Source organism: Staurois parvus, unplaced genomic scaffold, assembly GCF_062004578.1.
Source record: "Staurois parvus isolate SC_StPar_1 unplaced genomic scaffold, SC_StPar_1.0 ptg000087l, whole genome shotgun sequence".
Taxonomy (NCBI): Eukaryota; Metazoa; Chordata; class Amphibia; order Anura; family Ranidae; genus Staurois; species Staurois parvus.
This window is the reverse complement of record NW_028317883.1, coordinates 6,701,868-6,723,527: the sequence shown is the minus strand read 5'-3', so window position 1 is coordinate 6,723,527 and position 21,660 is coordinate 6,701,868. Positions and strand designations below refer to the sequence as shown.

Sequence of the window (21,660 nt, the reverse complement as noted above, 5' to 3'; positions counted from 1 at the left end):
CGCTCGTTGGCATCTTCCGCTCGTTCAGATGCTCCTTCTCCTGCTACTCCTCTTCACGGATTCCGTCAGCAGTCTTTCTTGGAATCCGTTTCCAAGAGACAACAGTTTGCGAGCACGCACCCGACGGTGCAGAAGCTGAACGTCCTCCTGTCCAAGTTGCTAGTGCTGCAGTCCCTCCCTTTCTAAGTGGTGGACTCAGCACCTTTCCGAGAAATGATGGCTTGTGCCGAGCCGCGGTGGAGAGTGCCAAGCCGGCATTTCTTCGCCAAAAAGGCAGTGCCAGCCCTGCATTCACATGTAGAAGAGATGGTGGGCCAGTCTTTGAGCATGTCGGTCTCTGCCAAAGTGCACGGCAGCGCCGACGTGTGGAGCTGTAACTACGGTCAGGGACAGTACATGTCATTTACGGCCCACTGGGTGAACGTGGTGCCGTCACAGCCGCACCAGCAACTTGGACAGGTCACGCCGCTTTTGCCTCCACGTTTGCACGTCCTTGGTCCGGCAAAGATGTCCGCCTCTACCACCTCTTCTTCCGCCGTGTCCTCAGCCGCCACCCCTGTGCTAAGTCCCATTACCCGACCGGCATATCACATGTGCAGGGCGCAACGGTGTCACGCTGTGCTGCACCTGGTATGCCTTGGCGAACGTAGTCACACAGGGGAGGAACTTCTGAGTGTAATGAACAGAGAAATCGACAGATGGCTGTCTCCGCGCAAACTGAAAATCGGAACCATGTTGACCGACAACGGAAAGAACATGGTGTCTGCTCTGCGTCAAGGAAGGTTGTGCCATGCGCCATGCATGGCTCACGTGTTCAATCTGGTTGTCAAGCGGTTCCTAAAATCCACCATCCCACTGCAAGACATCCTTAAAATGTCACGTAAACTTTGCATGCATTTCAGCCATTCCTACACCGCAAAGCACACCCTCCTTGAGCTGCAGCGGCAGAACGGAATTCCACAGCATCGCCTGATCTGCGACGTTGCAACAAGGTGGAATTCAACCCTACACATATTAGACCGCCTTTACGAACAGTGAAAGGCCATCACCGATTTCCTGATGTTACAAGCGGATAAAGGTACTCCCCTGTGTAACTTCGATGTCAGCCATTGGCAGCTCATGCGTGACACCTGCCGCTTGCTCAGGCCCTTTGAGGAGGCCACGCTATTCGTGAGTCGGCAGGACTATGGGATGAACGACGTCATTCCTCTGTTGCACGTCCTGGAACAAATGCTGTTAACAATGGCTGGTCAGGGTGCGGTAGACGTGGCGCACAGATCTCAACGCCACCTGACCCCTGTGGGGGCAGGACAGGAAGAAGAGGAGGAGGTAGAGGAGGACATTTGTGCTCAGGAATTATTGAGTGAAATGGGTGTTTTTTCCACTCAGCGGACAGGAGTGGAGGAGCAGGAGCATCTGGTAGAGGAGGAGGAGGAGGAGACAGAGGACCCAGACGCACCGTGGCAGTATGCTGTGGAGATGGAGGCAGGGAGTCCCTCGCATTCCTTGGCAAAAATGGCCCATAGCATGCTCGGTTGCTTGCGTAGCGACAGCCGAATAATAACCATCAGACAGAGGGATGACTTTTGGCTGTCCACCTTGTTGGACCCTCGCTACCGTTCAAAAATGGTGTCCTTTTTCACACCTGCTGAGAGGGAGGCCAAAATAACGTACTATAAAAACCACCTATGTAGTCAGTTGGTCTCTGCCTTTGTGCGCCAACGTCCATCCTCAGACACTGTGGGCCCTGTGCGCTCGCGTTCCGCTGCCATGGCAGCAGGGGAGGGGTGGGGTGGTAGGAGCAGTGGCAGCTCCACCAGCAGCGGCTGCCTCAGTCTGCAGTCGATGATGAGTAGCTTTCTTCACCAGCGCAGTGAGGAAACTACTAACCAGCCGCAGCAGCAGCAGCATCAGGTGGACCTGGAGCAGGACCTCAAACAACAGGCTTGGGCCTACTTGGACAGCACCCTGCCAACCGAGGTAGACAATCCCCTTGACTACTGGGCAACGAAACTTGACCTTTGGCCCCAACTAGCTGAATTTGCCCTTGAAAGGCTGTCATGCCCGGCCAGTATCGTGGCATCGGAGCGCGTGTTTAGTGCGGCAGGAGGTATTGTAACTCCGCGGAGGACACGACTGTCCACCCAAAGTGTGGAGAGACTCACGTTTGTGAAAATGAATCAGGAGTGGATTAGTCTGGATTTCAAACCACCAGTTCCTGACACAACTGACTAAATCCGCCATGAATCATGCCCCAAACATGTTATTATTTTTAACATAGGCCTCTGTATGGCCTTCAATTTAAGCTGCTTACGCTTCGCCACTCTGCCATGGGCCCCTGTACCGCCTCCTCTTGCTGCTGCCAGGTCCAGAGTGTGTCATGGGTCCCTGTACGGCCTCCCATTGCTGCTGACTTCATCGCCAGACTCTGCCATGTGCCACTTTCAGGTCTCCTTACACTGTTGGTGGGTTCCATTTTGTGATAGGGTGCTGTATGGCCTTCCATTGCTGCTGCCTCCACCGCCACCCTGCGCCATGTGCCTCTGTCGTCTCCCCACGCTGCTGCTGGGGGGACTTTTTAACATAGGCCTCTGTATGGCCTTCAATTTTAGCTGCTTACGCTCCGCCACTCTGCCATGGGCCCCTGTACCGCCTCCTCATGCTGCTGCCAGGCCCGTAATCTGCCATGGGCCCCCGTACCGACTCCTCATGCTGCTGCCAGGCCCGTAATCTGTCATGGGCCCCTGTACCGCCTCCTCATGCTGCTGCCAGGTCCAGAGTGTGTCATGGGTCCCTGTACGGCCTCCCATTGCTGCTGTCTCCATCGCCACACTCTGCCATGTGCCACTTTCAGGTCTCCTCACACTGCTGGTGGGTTCCATTTTGTCATAGGGTGCTGTATGGCCTCCCATTGCTGCTGCCTCCACCGCCACCCTTCGCCATGTGCCTGTCGTCTGCTCACGCTGCTGACGGCTTCCGCTTTTTAACCGAGGCCTGTGTTTGGCTTCCGAATACTGCTGCATCCACCACCACCCTGCGCCATGTGTCTGTCGTCTGCTCACGCTGCTGACGGCTTCCGCTTTTTAACCTAGGCCTGTGTATGGCTTCCGAATACTGCTGCCTCCACCGCCACCCTGCGCCATGTGCCTCTGTCGTCTGCTCACGCTGCTGACGGCTTCCGCTTTTTAACCGAGGCCTGTGTTTGGCTTCCGAATACTGCTGCATCCACCGCCACCCTGCGCCATGTGTCTCTGTCGTCTGCTCACGCTGCTGACGGCTTCCGCTTTTTAACCTAGGCCTGTGTATGGCTTCCGAATACTGCTGCCTCCACCGCCACCCTGCGCCATGTGTCTCTGTCGTCTGCTCACGCTGCTGACGGCTTCCGCTTTTTAACCTAGGCCTGTGTATGGCTTCCGAATACTGCTGCCTCCACCGCCACCCTGCGCCATGTGTCTCTGTCGTCTGCTCACGCTGCTGACGGCTTCCGCTTTTTAACCTAGGCCTGTGTATGGCTTCCGAATACTGCTGCCTCCACCGCCACCCTGCGCCATGTGTCTCTGTCATCTGCTCACGCTGCTGACTGCTTCCGCTTTTTAACCTAGGCCTGTGTATGGCTTCCGAATACTGCTGCCTCCACCGCCACCCTGCGCCATGTGTCTCTGTCGTCTGCTCACGCTGCTGACGGCTTCCGCTTTTTAACCTAGGCCTGTGTATGTCTTCCGAATACTGCTGCCTCCACCGCCACCCTGCGCCATGTGTCTCTGTCGTCTGCTCACGCTGCTGACTGCTTCCGCTTTTTAACCTAGGCCTGTGTATGGCTTCCGAATACTGCTGCCTCCACCGCCACCCTGCGCCATGTGTCTCTGTCGTCTGCTCACGCTGCTGACTGCTTCCGCTTTTTAACCTAGGCCTGTGTATGGCTTCCGAATACTGCTGCCTCCACCGCCACCCTGCGCCATGTGTCTCTGTCGTCTGCTCACGCTGCTGACGGCTTCCGCTTTTTAACCTAGGCCTGTGTATGGCTTCCGAATACTGCTGCCTCCACCGCCACCCTGCGCCATGTGTCTCTGTCGTCTGCTCACGCTGCTGACGGCTTCCGCTTTTTAACCTAGGCCTGTGTATGGCTTCCGAATACTGCTGCCTCCACCGCCACCCTGCGCCATGTGTCTGTCGTCTGCTCACGCTGCTGACGGCTTCCGCTTTTTAACCTAGGCCTGTGTATGGCTTCCGAATACTGCTGCCTCCACCGCCACCCTGCGCCATGAGCCTCTGTCGTCTGCTCACACTGCTGACGGCTTCCGCTTTTTAGCCTAGGCCTGTGTATGTCTTCCGAATACTGCTGCCTCCACCGCCACCCTGCGCCATGTGCCACTTTCAGGTCTCCTTACACTGTTGGTGGGTTCCATTTTGTGATAGGGTGCTGTATGGCCTTCCATTGCTACTGCCTCCACCGCCACCCTGCGCCATGTGCCTCTGTCGTCTGCTCACGCTGCTGACGGCTTCCGCTTTTTAACCGAGGCCTGTGTTTGGCTTCCGAATACTGCTGCATCCACCGCCCGCCCTCTGCTGCTGCCAGGCCCGTAATCTGTCATGGGCCCCTGTACCGCCTCCTCATGCTGCTGCCAGGTCCAGAGTGTGTCATGGGTCCCTGTACGGCCTCCCATTGCTGCTGTCTCCATCGCCACACTCTGCCATGTGCCACTTTCAGGTCTCCTCACACTGCTGGTGGGTTCCATTTTGTCATAGGGTGCTGTATGGCCTCCCATTGCTGCTGCCTCCACCGCCACACTGTGGCTCCACACTCTGGTTTTGGCCCCGTGAGTGCCCAAATGAGTGAAGTGTGCGGTGATTCTAAGATCGACGGCACTCATCTGCATGTCATACTGACTGACAGTATTAGTTCTCTTCCCCAGCAGACTCCAAGGGCATTTAAATTAAAGGTACAGTGTTCTGCACTAATATAAAGGCTCTCTGAAGCCTAGAAACACCCTTTTTATAAGTTAAATTCGCAGCGAATATATTCGCCTCGAATCGAATTTATTCCGCGAATCAGTCGAATCGAATTTTTGAACAATTCGCTCATCTCTAGATATTATCCTTATGATTACGAACCCCTACAATTCACTTCGCTCAATACGTACACATATACGCAGATACGCAGATGTTTCATACTACAAACTTAACGAACCTAAATCATCTATACTAAACCTACACACACCTATTGAAACCCAAGCCTTAATATCCACACATTTTCCCTTTACATGGGAAACACATAGCATACCCTATCTAGGGATCAAACTCACTGCAACTACTAACCAACTCTACACAACTAATTTCAAACCTTTACTGGAAACCATTCCTCAAGAACTAAAGTGCTTACGCACATCCTCACTATCGACTCTAGGCAGAGTAGCAATGGTGAAAATGTGCATATTACCTAAAATACTATATATATTTCGGACGCTTCCTATACCACTCACACACACCTTTTTCGCTAAACTTCAATCTCTAATAAACAAATTTCTATGGAACTCTAGCAGACCCAGATGCTCTGCGAATCTATTACTACACCCTCCCTCCAGAGGTGGAGCGGGTCTTCCTCACTTGAAATCATACTACCAAGCCGCTTTACTAGACCAGCTTTTCTTCTGGTGGCACCCTACCGAAGAGAAGATATGGACCAAAATGGAAACCTCCTTAAGCCTACCACACGCAATAACAGACATACTATTCATACCCAGAGCAGTTCTACCTAAAACCCTGCAAACACACCCCTGCATACAGGCTTCTGTAAATGCTTGGTTTGATTTCTCAACCCGCGCTCAAGGCAACACAAGTAATGTGAAAAGCCCCACTCCCCTGACGTCCTTACACTTCATCACTCCTCACCTAAATATATCATCATGGAAAAGCCGCGGTATACTTTACATAAAAGACATTCACACGAATCATAAATTAGACTCATTCTCTGTTATCCAGCGGAAATTTCATCTTCCTGATAGGGAACAATATACCTATATGCGCATAGCCCACTCCATTAACACAGCAAAAATACCAATCAAAATAGAGACTCCTGCTACTACACAGAATTTCTATCAAAGGAAACCGTATCCTAAGAAAGGAATTTCGACCTTCTATTCACTCATTACCGAGACACAATTTACTACACACACTTCTTCCTTAATCAATTGGGAGCAGAATCTTTGCCAAACAATAACCCCATACATTTGGGAAAAAACATTTGCCATCACCTTTAAAGCTTCCAAATGTAGTTCCCATTGGGAAACATACTTAAAAATACTACATCATTGGTATCTAACCCCAACTAAATTAGCCCTCTTTTACCCTCAACATACGAACACCTGCTGGAGACATTGCGGAGAAAAAGGAACACTTCTCCACATCCTTTGGGCATGTAAATCGCTCAAGTCGTACTGGAATAAAGTATTCCAGATAATTTCCTTACTCTCTGGAACTTTAGTAACTCCAAATCCCGCCTTGGCGCTTCTCCACATTGGAATAGACGCATTCCCGATAAACGTACGCACCATAATCATCCACATCTTAGCAGCTGCAAAAACTAACATCACTAGACTATGGAGATCCATCACCGTCCCATCAGTGTCCCGCCTCTTATCTGACCTTAACCTCCAATGTGCAATGGAGAGAAAAATAGCAATTTATAATTCCTCCCTCCACAAATTTACAAGTCAGTGGTCGCGATGGTTAAACAATCCCAGATGCGTAATAACATGATTACTATCTGTAATGGATATAATACTCCATAACAGTACTTCATTGGTGCTCTTCCTCTTCCCCCCCTTCCCCCTCTCCATGTTTTCTCTTATGTTCCACCCCTCCCTCAATTTCATATTCCCCCCAATATTTACACCTCACAAGTTTTCTTGAACGGTTCACAACAGACCGAGCATACCTCTCATGTAAATAAATTAAAGATACACAGGCTCCCCGGCCACTAGGTGGGGAACCTTCTCTTGTCTCTTAACTTTCCTTTCCATGTCTCAATTTCTCCAAATGTGAATTGAACAAGATTGATCATTGCATTTTACTATGTTCTTTTTCTTCTTTGTATGTTAAAATTTCAATAAAAACATTTGAATATAAAATATACGATGGGGTTGAAGGCAAATAGGAATTGGAAGTGCACTGCAAGTGCACTGAAAGAGCAGTTGCTCTAGATCTGAGAGGAACATGCAAGGAAAATAAAAAAATAGCATTTTTGCTTGTACATGATTGGATGAAATAAATCAGCAGAGCTTCTCTTCATTTCAGAGCTGCCTCTTGGATCTAAATCTAAAACAAATGCACCTGCAGTGCACAGCCTATTTGCCTTTAGTAAATCAACCCCAATGACTTCTGCCTGGAATCATTTTAGTAAATCTATTCCTTACCTCCTCGTACAGCTTTTTCTTCCAGTTTGTTTAATACAGCTGCCCTGAGCTCTGTCTCTCTGCACAATGTAAAGGTGTAGGCCAGCAGAGCCAAAGTGTATACATTGTTCACATCCACAGCAGCCTTCCGCAGACAGGACACTGCGTCTCTAACCAGAGGATCCTAGAAATAAATTGACTAGTATGAAATTTCAGTATTTGCTAAAATAACATTGGGAAGAGTAATCAAGAGGATAAAGATGCATGATACCTCTGATGTGATCTACGTATATGACTAAAATCTGCAATTTTTTAAATACATTTTAAGTAGAACTGCAGCCAAAATGTTTTTCTCAGTTTAGAAATAATGTCATCTGTGTCTCTTGTTGGAAAAAATTCTTATAATTGTCTGTGTCTGTGACACCCAGGGCATTGCTGTGAATTGGATTTTCTGTTTATCCTCCCTGGAATGTATTTTCTATACAATCCAATTGAGACGGTAATGGTGGCATTTATTCTCTATTTGATTCTGGTTTAAAAAGGATGGGCAAGGTTTTCCAGGGAGGGACAAGAGAGAGTTCAATTCACAACCCTGGTGGTCAAGGGAGCACAGAGTAAAGGGACATCCCAGCAACGGAGACACAGATACTAATAAAAAGCTGTAAGAGGTGCTAATTCTTCCCCTCTCTATACAAAACAAAAAAAAGGGATCTGGCTGAATACCACACAGGTAGAATCTTTGACCATCATCCAGGAACTGTTTGCTTTTGTTCGGGCTGCTGAAAATGATGATCTAGTGGTCGACAGGCAACCACCTGTCTCCTGGTAACCAGTAAAGCTGTGCAGCCCAACACCCTAGCAACTGACCAGTGGGACGTTGTCATTCAGTGGAGGTAGTGATACCAGCAGCTGGAGGTTTGGCAGGTGGGCAAACTGGCCAAATCTGTTTTTTTTTGTTTACCCATTTGTTGAACTGTAAACAGCTTTGGTTGAACTCATGGCTGACCCAAATCTAAAGCTCAAACCTAATTTCTGTTAAATAGTTAACAGTAGTTAACCACTTAAAAAACGCCTAATTTGTCATTACGTATAGTTGATCCTATTCTTATCCCACTAGTGGACATATCTGATTTCTTTCTTGGGCACAAATTGATTACATAAAAAAACATGGAAGGGAGCTGCTACAGGCCCAGTTGTCTACCCGTGCTCAGGGGTGATGTGATGTGACGGGGATGGAACACCAGTGGCCAACTGTATACCCATTCTAACAGCACCTACCATTAAGCAATTGATTGAAAAACAGTTGTTATGCTTGGAAGAAACATTGCAATATCACTTTTTCTCTTGGTTAGGTACAACATATACAGGTATGTAACAATATTTTTGCTGATGATCACTTACCTCCAGAGATGCACCAGCCTCTATTAGAGCCATTGTCACATAAGCAGAAAGGGAGACATCATCTTTCACTCCTCCCTGTAATGAAGATCAATGGTTATGTCTAACATGTACAGACTAAAAGTTTGCTGAACCAGCTTAATTAAAAGAACATATTATGGAATTGTAAAAGTATTTGCAGCTTTTGACGTAAAATTTTAAAAATTTTGTCAGATACATCAGGTACATTAACCCCCCCGATCCGGGCTTGGCCATACTAAACTTGGGAATAGACAAATTCCCCTTCTCTTATTGCAAGATTGTAGCAAACCTGTTGCTATCTGTTAATTTAACCATTACCAGACACTGGAAAAAGGAATTAACCCCCAATCTGTCAGAGGCTGTTTATACTACTCAACAACACTATTCTTATGAACGTTTGTTAGCTATCCAAAATGACACGTTACCTGCATTTGAAAAAAACTGGAAACCTTGGCTCATATGGTATAAAACTTGGTGATACTGAAATTTTACATGGGATTCAGGTCTCCTATACGTACACAAATGTACTATGCTGCCATTCTAGGTCATACTTTGTATGTGAATATCCCTGTATTTGCTCCCTTCTTTCTTTATCTTCTCCCCTCCTTCTGACGTGCTGGAGAACTTGTATTGATCATTTGACTCTGATTTCTGTAGGACCACCTGTATAATGTTTATGTTTTTTATGTTCCATGACAATTATTCTGTCCAACATGTTTACTAGTGGTTTATGTCATATCATACAACAATGACTACATCCGCATGTTATGTATGTAATTTGAAAAATTTTCAATAAAAATCTAACGTTAAAAAAAAAAAAAAAAAATGGAAAAGAGGCTAGACATGGCTAGACATGGAGAAAAAAAAAAAAAGGAATGTGTAGGGGGTGACACAGCTCACCTGCTTGCAGGGAGAAAGAAAGAAACCACTGTGAATAGTGCAAATGTGAAAAATCTAAACCAAAAGTTACCTACAAAACTATATACACTTCAATCATGAGGAATCATCATAACCAAAAAGCACAAATATGATGTGTTAGTATTAAGTTCCCTCGGTTGTGTTCTGTCAAGGGTATGGATCCAATAAGCTTCACGACGGAGGAGGAAGTTGTCACGATCTCTTCCTCTCGCCAATCGACTGACGTGTTCGATGGTCATGCCCCTCAATTCATGTACCTGGTGTCCTGTCGAAATAAAATGGACTGCTACGGGTTTGCTCAAATCAATGGGTTCACCTTTGGTACTCTTGACTAGAGCTGTCCTAATGTCACTCCTATGTTTCTGAAATCTTCGCTTAAAGGGACCTTTTTGTTTTGCACACATAAACTAGTGAGCATGGGCATTTCAGAATATAAACGCAGTGATCGGTGTTACAGTTCAGGTAACCCTATATCTGCTAACGTTTCCCACTGTGGGGATGTGTGAAATATTCCCCACAGATCAATGAGTTGCATACATTACAATTGTAACACTTATAGCAATCCTGTCTTTCTGAGAACTTAAATACTGCCTTAGCGTATTTGGTCCTAGGGTCCGCTTGAACTAATAAGTCACGTAGGGATCTACCTCGCTTATGCGCCATCAATGGTGGATTCTTTAAGTCGGGTGATAGTGTCATCAGCTCTAAGGATGTTCATGTTATGCATGACCGCTTGTTTAATACGCTCAGATGCCTGATTGAAGCAGTGTATAAAGAGCGGCCTGTTGGCTGCCCTAGGGCTGCCTTCAAAATCTGCCATAGCTCTGGCTAATGCCTGATCAAGTACTCAAGTAGGATAACCTCTTTCCACAAATTTTCTATACATGGCCTCAAGTATACACACTCATACAGGAACAAATGCGTAACACCCTCTTGAACTGTGAGATAGGCAGGCTATCACGGAGATGCTTGGGATGTGCGCTCTGGTAATGTAGTAGGGTGTTCCTGTCCGTTGGTTTTGAGAACACAGATGTCTGGAGTGTACCCTGATTGTCAGTGATCCTCACATCAAGATATGTAATGCTGTTGGGGGATATCTCGGGGTTGAAAATGATACCAGGAAAGATGCCATTAAGCTGGTCAACAAACTCATAAAAAATAGATGTTTCCCCTTTCCAGGTAAGGAAGATTACATCTATATATCTTTAGCCAGCATTTGACATGATCAATGAACAAAGGCATGACATAAATGTTGTGCTCCTCCATATACCCAACAAACAGATTTGCAAAGGAGGGGGCAGCAGAACTGCCCATGGCAGTGCCACGTATTTGGGCATAGATGGTCCCCTCAAATGCAAAAAAATTGCTTTCAAGTAGAAAACGTAAACAATCAATTAGATATTCACATGGGAGATTCTGGGCATTCGATCCAGACCAGAAATGTCTAACCTCCACCAAACCTGCTTCATTAGGTATACTTGTATACAAGGACGAAATGTCCATTGTTGGTGGGGCCAAGCTCATTTCACTTCACTCTGATTGGTGGATGGTTTTCTTAAATAGTTCTCCAGTTTCTATCACAACTTGTCACATGCCTGATGAAGGGGTCCTGCGAGACTCCGAAACGTTGCCTTACTGTAACTATGTGATGGTTTATTAAAACCTTTAGACCCATATTGGTGATCCTCGGTGTGCTGGTGACATGCGTCGCACCAACAACACCCAAGCCCTGCCCCCACCAGAGAGAGCCCTTCTGGATGCGTCTTTGCCTGTGCGTTTTGACACGGTTTTTGGCATATCTGGTGCATTTTTTATGCGTTTTTTATGCATTCGAAAGTATTTTTTTATACATTCTAGTCTGTTTTTTTTTGTTTTTTTCCCCCTCTCTTTTTTCATTTGAGATGGGGACATGTGTAATACGGCACAATTTTGGTGCACTCCGGTACGTTTTGATGTGTTTTGCAGCATTCCAGTGCAGCTCTGTACGAATGAGATGCGGCGTGTTCTGCTTTTTTTATCTGCAGCTGGAACGCACTGGAACTACGAACACTGATGTGAACTATGACATTGGCAACCATGTATAGTATACTACTTTATCTTTGGATGTAGATGAAAAGTAACTGAAATGCATGTGGTGTGAACTAGCCTTCAATCTGTTTTCTTTGTTTTTTTTTTCTTCACAGCTCATCTCTGCAACCCCGCCCACCCACTGGTTTGTGTGGCATCGGTGCCATATGTTTCTATGATGCCGGCGACTTGCCTCCGCCTTGTCCTTCCCGGCGCCGTCATCATGGGTTTCCATGATGATGGCCACCGGTGCAGGTATGTCTTTGAGCGCATGTGTGAGTAGTAAACTCTCATGGTGCATGCAGGTGACATGCGTCGCTATGAAACTGTCGGCCGCTGCACTAATAGGACCACTGTAGGTGTGTCCCCATTGCAGCTCACTTGGCAATCGGAGACAACCCTCCCATATTTCTAGGTAACAGTCTTTATCTTCTGTCAGGGACATATATGCTGCTGGTCGTTGTTTCCAGAACCCAGCGCTGCTTTCAGCTAGCACTTTATTACAATCCGGGGAGTACCATGATACACATGTGACCACAATGTTTATATCCCCGGGAATGCAGTTTTTGTACATCTGATTATTGTTTTATTTATTTTTGCAGTTTGTATTGTTTCTGTTTACATTGATTTGAATACATTTTTGGAGGGAACATGACATCATGGGGTGGGGCCAAGCTCATTTCACTTCACTCTGATTGGTGGATGGTTTTCTGAAATAGTTCTCCAGTTTCTATCACAATTTGTCACATACCTGATGAAGGGGTCCTGCGAGACTCCGAAACGTTGCCTTGCTGTAACTATGTGATGGTTTATTAAAATCTTTGGACCCATTGGTGATCCTCGGTGTGCTGGTGACATTTTTTCTGTGCTGCCTTAGGCAACACAAAAATTGGCTCTACCCTCGACACCCCCCCCCCCCCCCCATGGCGAGAGCTTGACACAAGCCAACTTCCCCCTTCCGCACGAAGAGAGCCTGACCTTGACCAACAACACCCAAGCCCCGCCCCCACCCGAGAGAGCCCTCCACAATCCCCGCCCCAGTACACTGGCAATCCCCCCCCCTGGCAAAAGATAAGACGCATGACCTACTAAAGAAAAGGAGGAAGCGATGTGGCAATCTCAGATCAATGTATTATTTCCACATACAGCTAACCTGATAGAGGGAAACTGGTGAAAAATTAACCAAATGACAGAATACCTATTAGCAACCGAACTACAATATAAAATATACAAAAAAGGGGAACCATGGATAAACGGGGTAAGACAAGAGATGCAAAAAACAATCAGGACTGGGTCCAGAACTGGGATCAGGATCAAGGGGAGCAGATATATAGGATGAAAGGTATTGGGGTAAAGGATGCAGATACTGGACAGGAATGGGAAAAGGATCATGGAAGGAATCAGGATCAAGGTCAAAAGCAGGATCAGGAATCAATGCTCCTTGGTAGCTTGATAAAAAAAAAAAAAAGCTCTTCCGGGTGAGCACATATTGAGATCACCAACACGTTTCATTGTGTGACTTCTTCAGGATCTGCTCATCAGGATAATTACTGGGCACATGGTGGAAGAATCTCTATTACACAATTTTTTTTTAATTCATTATTGTGGACTTTCAGTTTATTATGGATATTTTATTTATCACAGACTATATTTCATTCACTTGTATGTGTTTTGATTCATTGCTGAATTTTGAAATGATGAAATATTTTTGTGTGTAGTTATAAGCTAGCGCTGATATTTATATTTACATGATAAATGGAAGTGGATTGTGCTGGCGATCAGCCAGTGTTTTCTTTTGGCAGCTTGGAGAATGTTGCTATACGTGATTGAGAAGGATTTGCATCGCTGGATGGCATGTTTGACGATACTTACATTGTGGGTGCTTTTTTCTTTTTTTTTTTTTTTTCCAAGGGATCCTTTGAGAACCTTTTTTTTATAACTAAATTACAAAATAAAGACTTTTAAATCTGTATTTGTGTTTAGTAGTTTTAACCATTTGCCAACCGCACTATAGCCGAAAGACAGTTACAGCTTGATAGTCTAGTTCTTCCCAGATCCCCCTCGTGCACCCACATAGTGCTCTTTAGGCTTGCTCTGTGATCTGTGTCCTTTGGACACAGCTGATCACAAAGCTAGGTAAAGGACCAATCACAGTGGCCTTTTACCATGTGATCAGCTGTGTCCAATCAATGTAAACAAATGCTAGTTATCACCATTTCTTTTCCTCTCGCGCTGTCGTTGTGTGAGGAAAGGAAAGCCAATAACCAGCAATCCTGTGACAGCATACATTTACACTGATAATCAGGGCACTGATCATCAGTGCAGCTTACTAGTGTCCATCAGTGCAGCCTCATCAGTTTTGCCTTATCCATGCCCATCAGTGCAGCCTTATCCATGCCCATCAGTGCAGCCTTATCCATGCCCATCAGTGCAGCCTTATCCATGCCCATCAGTGCAGCTTCATCAACGCACATTGAAGAAATATTTCTTATTTGCAAAATGTTACAACAGAAACAAAGAAAAACCTTTTTTTTATTTCCAAACTTTTCTGTCTTTTTTCGTTTGTTTAGCAAAAATGTAAAACACCCAGTGGTGATTAAATATCAAAATAAAGCTCTGTCTCAAAAAAGAATACAAACTTCATATAGATAAAGTGTTGCATGACTGCTCAATTGTCAAAGTGCGACAGCGCTAAAAATTGGCCTGGGCAGGAAGGGGAGGAAAGTGCCCGGTATTGAAGTGGTTAATTTGGAAAGAGCATAGTATTGTAAAAAGTCATGAGAACAGATATAACCAATTATATTCAGTTTCGACCTTTTCCAGTTAGGTGACCATACCCTGTCAACCACTTGTCTCTGGCCAACTAACATTACATAAATTCACTGCCTAAGTAATATGTAAAAGCAATATCCCTGCTGGAAATGATGAGCATGCCCCTGAATGAGATGTAGTCTGAAAGTGATTCTGTTTGATCGAAAACCATACAAGAGATTCCTGCTCCTTTCTTAAAATAACACAAATGAAACATGCTCTGTGTAGGGGTTTCTCATCTCATTACAGGTTTTTTTGGCTAGCAACTGCATCTAGCAATACTCTGTAGTATCAGGTAAACAAGCGTTACAGAAGGGAATGCATTCTGATGGCGCTTGAATTGAACAGTTTGTATAGGAATAGCCTTTTGTCAGCCGTATTTTATTTACAGCTTTCTGCTAACTTCTGTTCATTGCCACTAATTATACACTGAGAACATTTCTGTGGGTGGATTGCTCCCCTAGATCTTTATTCTTGGCTGTAATTTGGCCTCTTGCCCCAGGGACTGCAGGCTGTGGCTTTGGAACTGAACATAGTTTTGGACTAATCACACAGAATAGCCATATGAGCCTCCTCTCTGGGGTCTCACTGGGAGATACTTTTCATCCAACAAACAGTGCACTGTGTAGGAGGAGAAGCTGAGAGCTAACTAGATTCTGTGATTGGACCAGACTGTGCAAATAAAGCACCATGGTGTTGAACCCTATGGATTTATTTACTAACTGAAAGTCTGCTGCTGTAATCCACTCCATTCTTTATGTACAAATTCCTATATTTCTGCTATCAAAAAAACAAAACAATATTTTATTGGCTTCCATGAAAAGTACTTTTATTGCTTTAGGATTATTGAATGGTGTATGCATATATTAAGGCAAAAAGCTTCAAAGATTTCTCTCTGCTTTTGTGTCCAGCACATTTTTTTTCTCTAATTATATGTAGTAAAAGACCATATACACATTATAATATTGTCTGTCTATCCAAAATCATATTAATCAGGGAAGTACTGTATATGCAGGCAAAGCCAATTTGCTCCGGGTAAACCATGAGATAAAACATACAAAGGTACATTTTTCATTTAATGTTGATGGTCCACTGGGTCCCAATTTGCAAGTATTAAATGCAAAACAGAGAATTTAATTATGGTTGCACAACGCTCAGACACAGCCACTTAATGCAGGTCTGGAGAATTACTCATTGCTTATAATGTAGATGAATGTATACCTATTTGAGACCTTAACTCTTCCAATGCACACCAAACGATTTGCAAGTATTATGTTTACATTTAAAATGTTTTTGATAGTGTTTTTTCATGTTCCTTTTTATAGGGATGCTTTCCCTAAAGCCTGTTTGATATGTACTTATTTTACTGTTTGGCAGGGATGTTTCCAGTTTAATTGGGTGCCTATGTTGTAATATCATCCAGACCCTGTTGAGTGATTCCGATTGTTTTGTTAGAGGTGCATCATGGGTTAACTCTGCATATTGGTTAGCTGGCTATTGGACTTTGTTAGTTGAACCAGGCTTTAACAAATATGCTGAGAAAGCTTCTGGAATGGTCATTGCATGCAGGCTGTATCCCCAGTCTGGGATCCTGGGCTAAAGCCCAATCCCTGAGGACTTAGCCCCCTCTAGCTGACTAATAAAAGTATAGATACCTGAACCTAGGTCAAGCGTAGTTCCACCCAAAAAAAGGAAGCTTCGCTTTTCTGCCTTACCCCCCCCCCCCCCCCTCGCAGCCACATTTGGCACCTTTTGGAGGAGAGGGGGGGTGGGTACTTGATTTGGCAGGTGCCTGCTCCCACTTTTGGCTTAGTTGGCCATGGCAGACTGACCCGGACATTCGCCCCCCCCCTTCCCCTGCAGCCTTCTAGGACACTTCACAGGTCCAAGAAAACTGTGTCCCATTCACAAAGTAGTAGGAAATCGGCTGTGAAGCCACAAGGCTTCACTGCCGGTTTTCCTTATTTAAGATGGTGACTGCAGCACCCAAAAGACGATTGAAGGACACTGCTGGATGACTGGACAGGTAAGTGCCCTAATAACTCCTCTTTAAGTTCCCAACCCATGCAGTTCCTGCAGTGGGATACATGGGTTGGGCACAAAGGTGTCCCAATAGAACCTCCGCAAGAACCTATTTTGCATTGGAAGCTACTTCATCCTGCTATGCGAATCAGAAGTCCATCCTCAAACTGACAGGCAGAGAAAAAAAAACATGCTACTCCTTGTTGGGTATTCTAATAAAAGGTATGGTAACTCATGCAAAAAAAAATAAAATGTAGGTCCTCCTCCCTGCAAAGCTCTTGCCCCATGTTGATGGGGACAAGGGCCGCTTCTTAATTTCCCTGGCCCTTTTGAATGTAGGGTAGTTCAGGGATGGACGTATTATAATTTAGGTCTGGTTCACACTAGTATGGGCCATGTGGCCCACGTTTTCTTGGGCACAGCAGCCCATTCAAAACTGCATCCGTAAAAAGACTGTGCGGTTTCCCTGCAGTTCGTGCACCCGGGCTGAGATGCGTGGGCGTGCCATTCAGAATTTAAGAGCAATGCAATTCGGCTGAAGTGTGGGAACAAATGCGAACCAAGTGTGAACCAAGCCTTGGACTCCCATTTTAAAATAAGGGGCCTCCAGATATCTGCTCCCCTCCATAATTGAGTAACGAATAAAAAGTACCCCTGGTTACTCAATCACAAAAACAATACAATATAAGTAAATGCATTCCACATTTGACAAAATCTTTATTTTAAAAATGGTGTAAATCCATCAACCACATCCCCAGTGATGTAGATCTATGTAAATCTTGATCAATGACTCCAGTCGATCTATAGAAGGGAAACATGCTGACTGCTAACAAGATGCACTCCTAATGGAGGCTACTTGCACACTGCTCCATTGCAAAAATGTACCAAAAATGCATATGCATTTTTGTCACATTTCCTGTGCATTTTGCACCTGTGAAAAAGGACGTGATTACAAAAATGCACAACCACAGGTGCATTTTTTTAATGTATTTTTGCTGCATTTTTAATATGTGTTCTATTTGTTTACAGCACCAAAAAATGCAGTTTGCAGGACTTGCAACAGACCTGCAACTGACAAGTGTGAAGAGTTCCCTATGATTTAATGGTCATGCATTTTTCTTCAGTTTTTCTTCCATTTTTGTATTAAAAAAAAGCAGATCAGTGTGAAAGCAGCCTTTTGTCCTGAATGACATTTATCAGCTTGGTAGCTTAATGTAAACAAAGTTCAGCAGTAGGAGAATTCGGGTGGAAGATTAAGTGAAAGGCTGGAGAGCAGGAGCCTGGGTGCTGGCCCAGATGTGAAGGGGCTCACCTACAGGCAGAGGAGCTAGAAAGGAGGAAAGCTCAGGACCTCAGGTCCCCCAAAGTGAGGACCATCTGTGGAGCAGGGAAGGAGTGGTGCAGCAGAAGGCCTGAGAGCAGCCAACGACCCATCAGTTCACAGACAGAGGACTGGGTGAGTAGACCTACACCCCCTGGGCCAGTATGGGGAAGGATCACTCTAGTGGGAAACTGGATTAACTTGCTACCCAGGACTGTCTTATCTATTTAGAGTGACAGGCACTGGTCCCCTGCCCAGGGATTCACCCAGTACAGCTAGATAAAGGAGTATCTGGGGTCTGAGGTGGTACACCAGGAGATGCTGGCTAGCTTTCCAAAAGATAATTTTTCCTGTTAAAGAGACTTGTATATAGTTCCAGGAAGATTGTTAGTATTGTCAGTATTTCCTTGGGTATCCCATACACCATTTATCCCAAGTTCACATTCCCCTAATAAAATCCCAAAAAGGTTCAAGGACTGGTTACTGTCTCCTGGATGCAAGTCTGAATGGAAAATGCGTGTTGCCTGGCTATAGGGGGACCCAAATCTCTAGTAACTCCTAAGGGGGTAGTGCTACAGGTGATGGTGTTTTTTTTTTTTCTTTTCAGTAGAGACTTTATCTCTTCTAAAAACATCTCTTGTTGAACACATTTTGATAAGACCATTATCAAGATCTATTTGCAATAAAGCTGATGGACAGCATAAGTTTTTGCAACAGTGGCAACCTTTACATATATCTATTTGACTTCTGCTGGAAAAGGGTTTATTGATCTGAATAAGTGTTGCTATACCTTTCACCAAAGACTTCCAACTTGAAAATCTGAGAAATCTATGTGAGCCTAATCTGTGTTCGTGCACTTTAGTTACCAAGGCTGTCACTTCAGGACTTCTCACTGTCAAATTTTTGTTCAATAAGGTAAAATAACTCCGCTTTAGGTGACTCACTGGTATCTGCATGACACAAAAAATCTGAGCCTGAGAACCAGTTGGTGTGTTTCAGATGAGCTGCTTGAACTAGTCTGTTATCGTGATCTGCTGGGTCCTGACTAGTGGTAACATAATGTCACTTACCTGGCTCAGTGGATTTTCTGATGCAAATTACCCTGTTTAAGACCTACACCTAAAATCTTGAGGAGGAATTGTGAATACTGTATACCCTAACACAGTTCTGCTGTCAGTGTAATATTTAACTGCATCGGGCTCAAAGTCCGTTTTGCAAGAATCAGTTCTGATAGCTCAACTGACAAAATGACTTCACATAACTCTAAACATGGCACTGTGTAGGCTGGTCTTGGAGCTAGTTTAGATTTGCCCATAATAAAGCCTACATGACATTGACCATTACTGTCTATGACTTTGAGTTACACTACAGCTGCTGTTACAACAGTGGAAGCATCAGAAAAGACACATGCTTCTCTTAGTACTGGAGATGTCAGCGACACTGGCACATAGGGTATGGGAATACTGAGATCTTTGAGATGAATCAAGTCTTCTGCCCATGTTCTCCATTGAGTTTCTCTTTCTGGTAAGAGTGGAGAGTTCCAGTCACATTGACCTACTGACAGCTCTCTAACTAAGGCTTTGCCTTTCATAGTGATACTTCTCTGTGTGTATGGCTTCATCTCGCTGGACACCTGAAAGGTAAACTTGTTGGTTTGGAGATTCCAACTTGCTCCTAAACTCTGTTGAAGGTGCAGAGGATCAACACCTAGAACAAGGTCTGTTAACTCTTTAGCTCTGTCAATGGCCGAAAACGCTTGCTTTACTGAGCATCTACTGGACGCCACCTTGTGTACCTTAGGATTAGATCCTGCAAGCATCTCCCTAGCTCTCTGCAGGGGATTGACTGACTGCTTTGGCTTCAGTAGGCACCATCATCTACGTAGAAATGTCTTAAGATGAACTGTTTTACATCTTCACCATACTCACTTGCTTCCTGCTTAGCGATTTATCTTAGACCATAAATGGCTATGGAAGGCTTAGGACTATTTCCAAAGGCATGTACTTTCATTCTGAACTTTGTCATTTCATTCTTGAGGTCATTATCCTGAAAGCAAAGGAACCTCAAGTAGTTAGTGATCTTCTCTAACCACGAAACCACAAAACATTTGCTGCAAATCAGTAGTAACTGCAACTTGCTCTTTGCGGAAACATATAAGGACACCTAGCAGTGTTTTATTAAAAATCAGGGCCACTAAGAAGTATATGTAGCAGGCTCCTTGTACAAGAGGATTCAGAAGGAATGACACGTTCAGCCGTCAGTCCTTCCTCTCTCTCCCCTATTTGTAAAACCTGGGCATTCTGCCAAGTTGATGACTCATCCACTACACAGCAAAGAACGCTGGGAAGGGGAGGAAGCAGGAAGTGAAGGGGAGAACAGAGAGACACGAGGCTGGAGAAAAGACAGGGACATATGGAGCCCGTCCAAGGAGAGGAGGAGGCACTACAGCACTCAGCACGGATAGAGGGACCCTGCTGTGTGTTCAGAGTCTGGTGAGCTGTCCCCCTGGAGAGAGTAAGACACACCATTTACACTTTGCATATAGACTGGGACATCCGCACCCCACTGCTGGGATCTCACCCATCCGGGGCCCTGTGCAAGCCACAGATCCCTCTGCCTGCTTTGCCCCTCACCACCAGTGTAATTGAGACTGTCTGCCCCGGGGACTGACACATACTGGGAGATTGCATCCTGCGACTGCTCCTGGTCTTGGGGTGCTTTGTGTTGCTTTTAGACACTGAGGTTGGACCCTCTCAGCCCAGAAACCTAGTGAAATCTGATGTAACCCACACCATCTGAAACTCCAAAGAAGCCTTCAGCTGCTATTTACTTCATTGTAAGGACTAAACGTGCACCAACTAGAGCTCCACCATTACAAGGACTGAAGTGGGGGAATCTGGCTTAGTAGCCTTATTAGAGGTACCTCTTTATTGCATTCTGTTCTGACTCTGAGGTGATTTTTGGCTAACGCCCCTCAGAAGCAGAATCATACACCGGTGTGGGTAATACATTTCATTGCTAGAGTATAAGTACGTTTATTTGTTTGATATCAGTTGTATTCTGCTTAAAGTGCAACTCTGCCATCCGGAGACTCTTGGCTGTGAAGCCCTCTAGTGGCAGACCAAATTTACTGCATTGCATAAAAGAAGAAAAGTAAGTTTTGAAGTTGAAAGGGGAACCCCACCCCTCTACACTGCATTTCATTCTCCATAAAATTGTTCTTGTTTCATTTAACCCTGTGTCAGCAAATTTCTTGGCGGGGTATTTTCTATTCATTACCAGTTGTGCCAGAGGGATTGGGTTTGCTTAGGGTTGGATCTATTGAGCGCAGGACCCTTAATATATTCCAGCTTGTCCCAAGGGGCAGTGCTACATATATCATTCAATGAGATGCTGTCATACTGAGTGCTATCCCTGTGTGAACCAGCCCTAATAGGAAAATTGGACAATATTTGTCCCCATGCTGGCTAGGCAACTCCTCATATAATGGGTCCCAAGCAATTATCTACATTGCCTTGCCAGTAATCCAGCTCTGATTTAAGCTTGTTCATGCCATGCCCATAGAGCTGCATTTTTTCATAATAGTTATGAATAGGGCACATACAAAAATAGTTTTCTATGTTCCCTGTTCATGCCATACATGTGTGGTGGTGCACAGAAAAACACAGTTCAACAGATCCAATCATTAGACGTGGTGGCTGCATTAGTTTT

At 45.1% G+C, this 21,660-nt stretch overlaps 1 protein-coding gene across 1 annotated transcript in view; it reads right to left on the bottom strand.

The window, feature by feature from the left end:
• Window positions 1–21,660, bottom strand: part of LOC149468410 (alpha-2-macroglobulin-like protein 1) — a 104,884-nt gene that overhangs the window by 12,312 nt on the left and 70,912 nt on the right. Inside the window, exons 2-3 of the mRNA XM_089670231.1 lie at window positions 8,793–8,867; window positions 7,413–7,575 (exon numbers count right to left, since the gene is read on the bottom strand). Of these exons, the coding sequence (XP_089526357.1) occupies window positions 7,413–7,575; window positions 8,793–8,867 (238 nt within the window). The remainder of the gene's footprint in view (window positions 1–7,412; window positions 7,576–8,792; window positions 8,868–21,660) is intronic.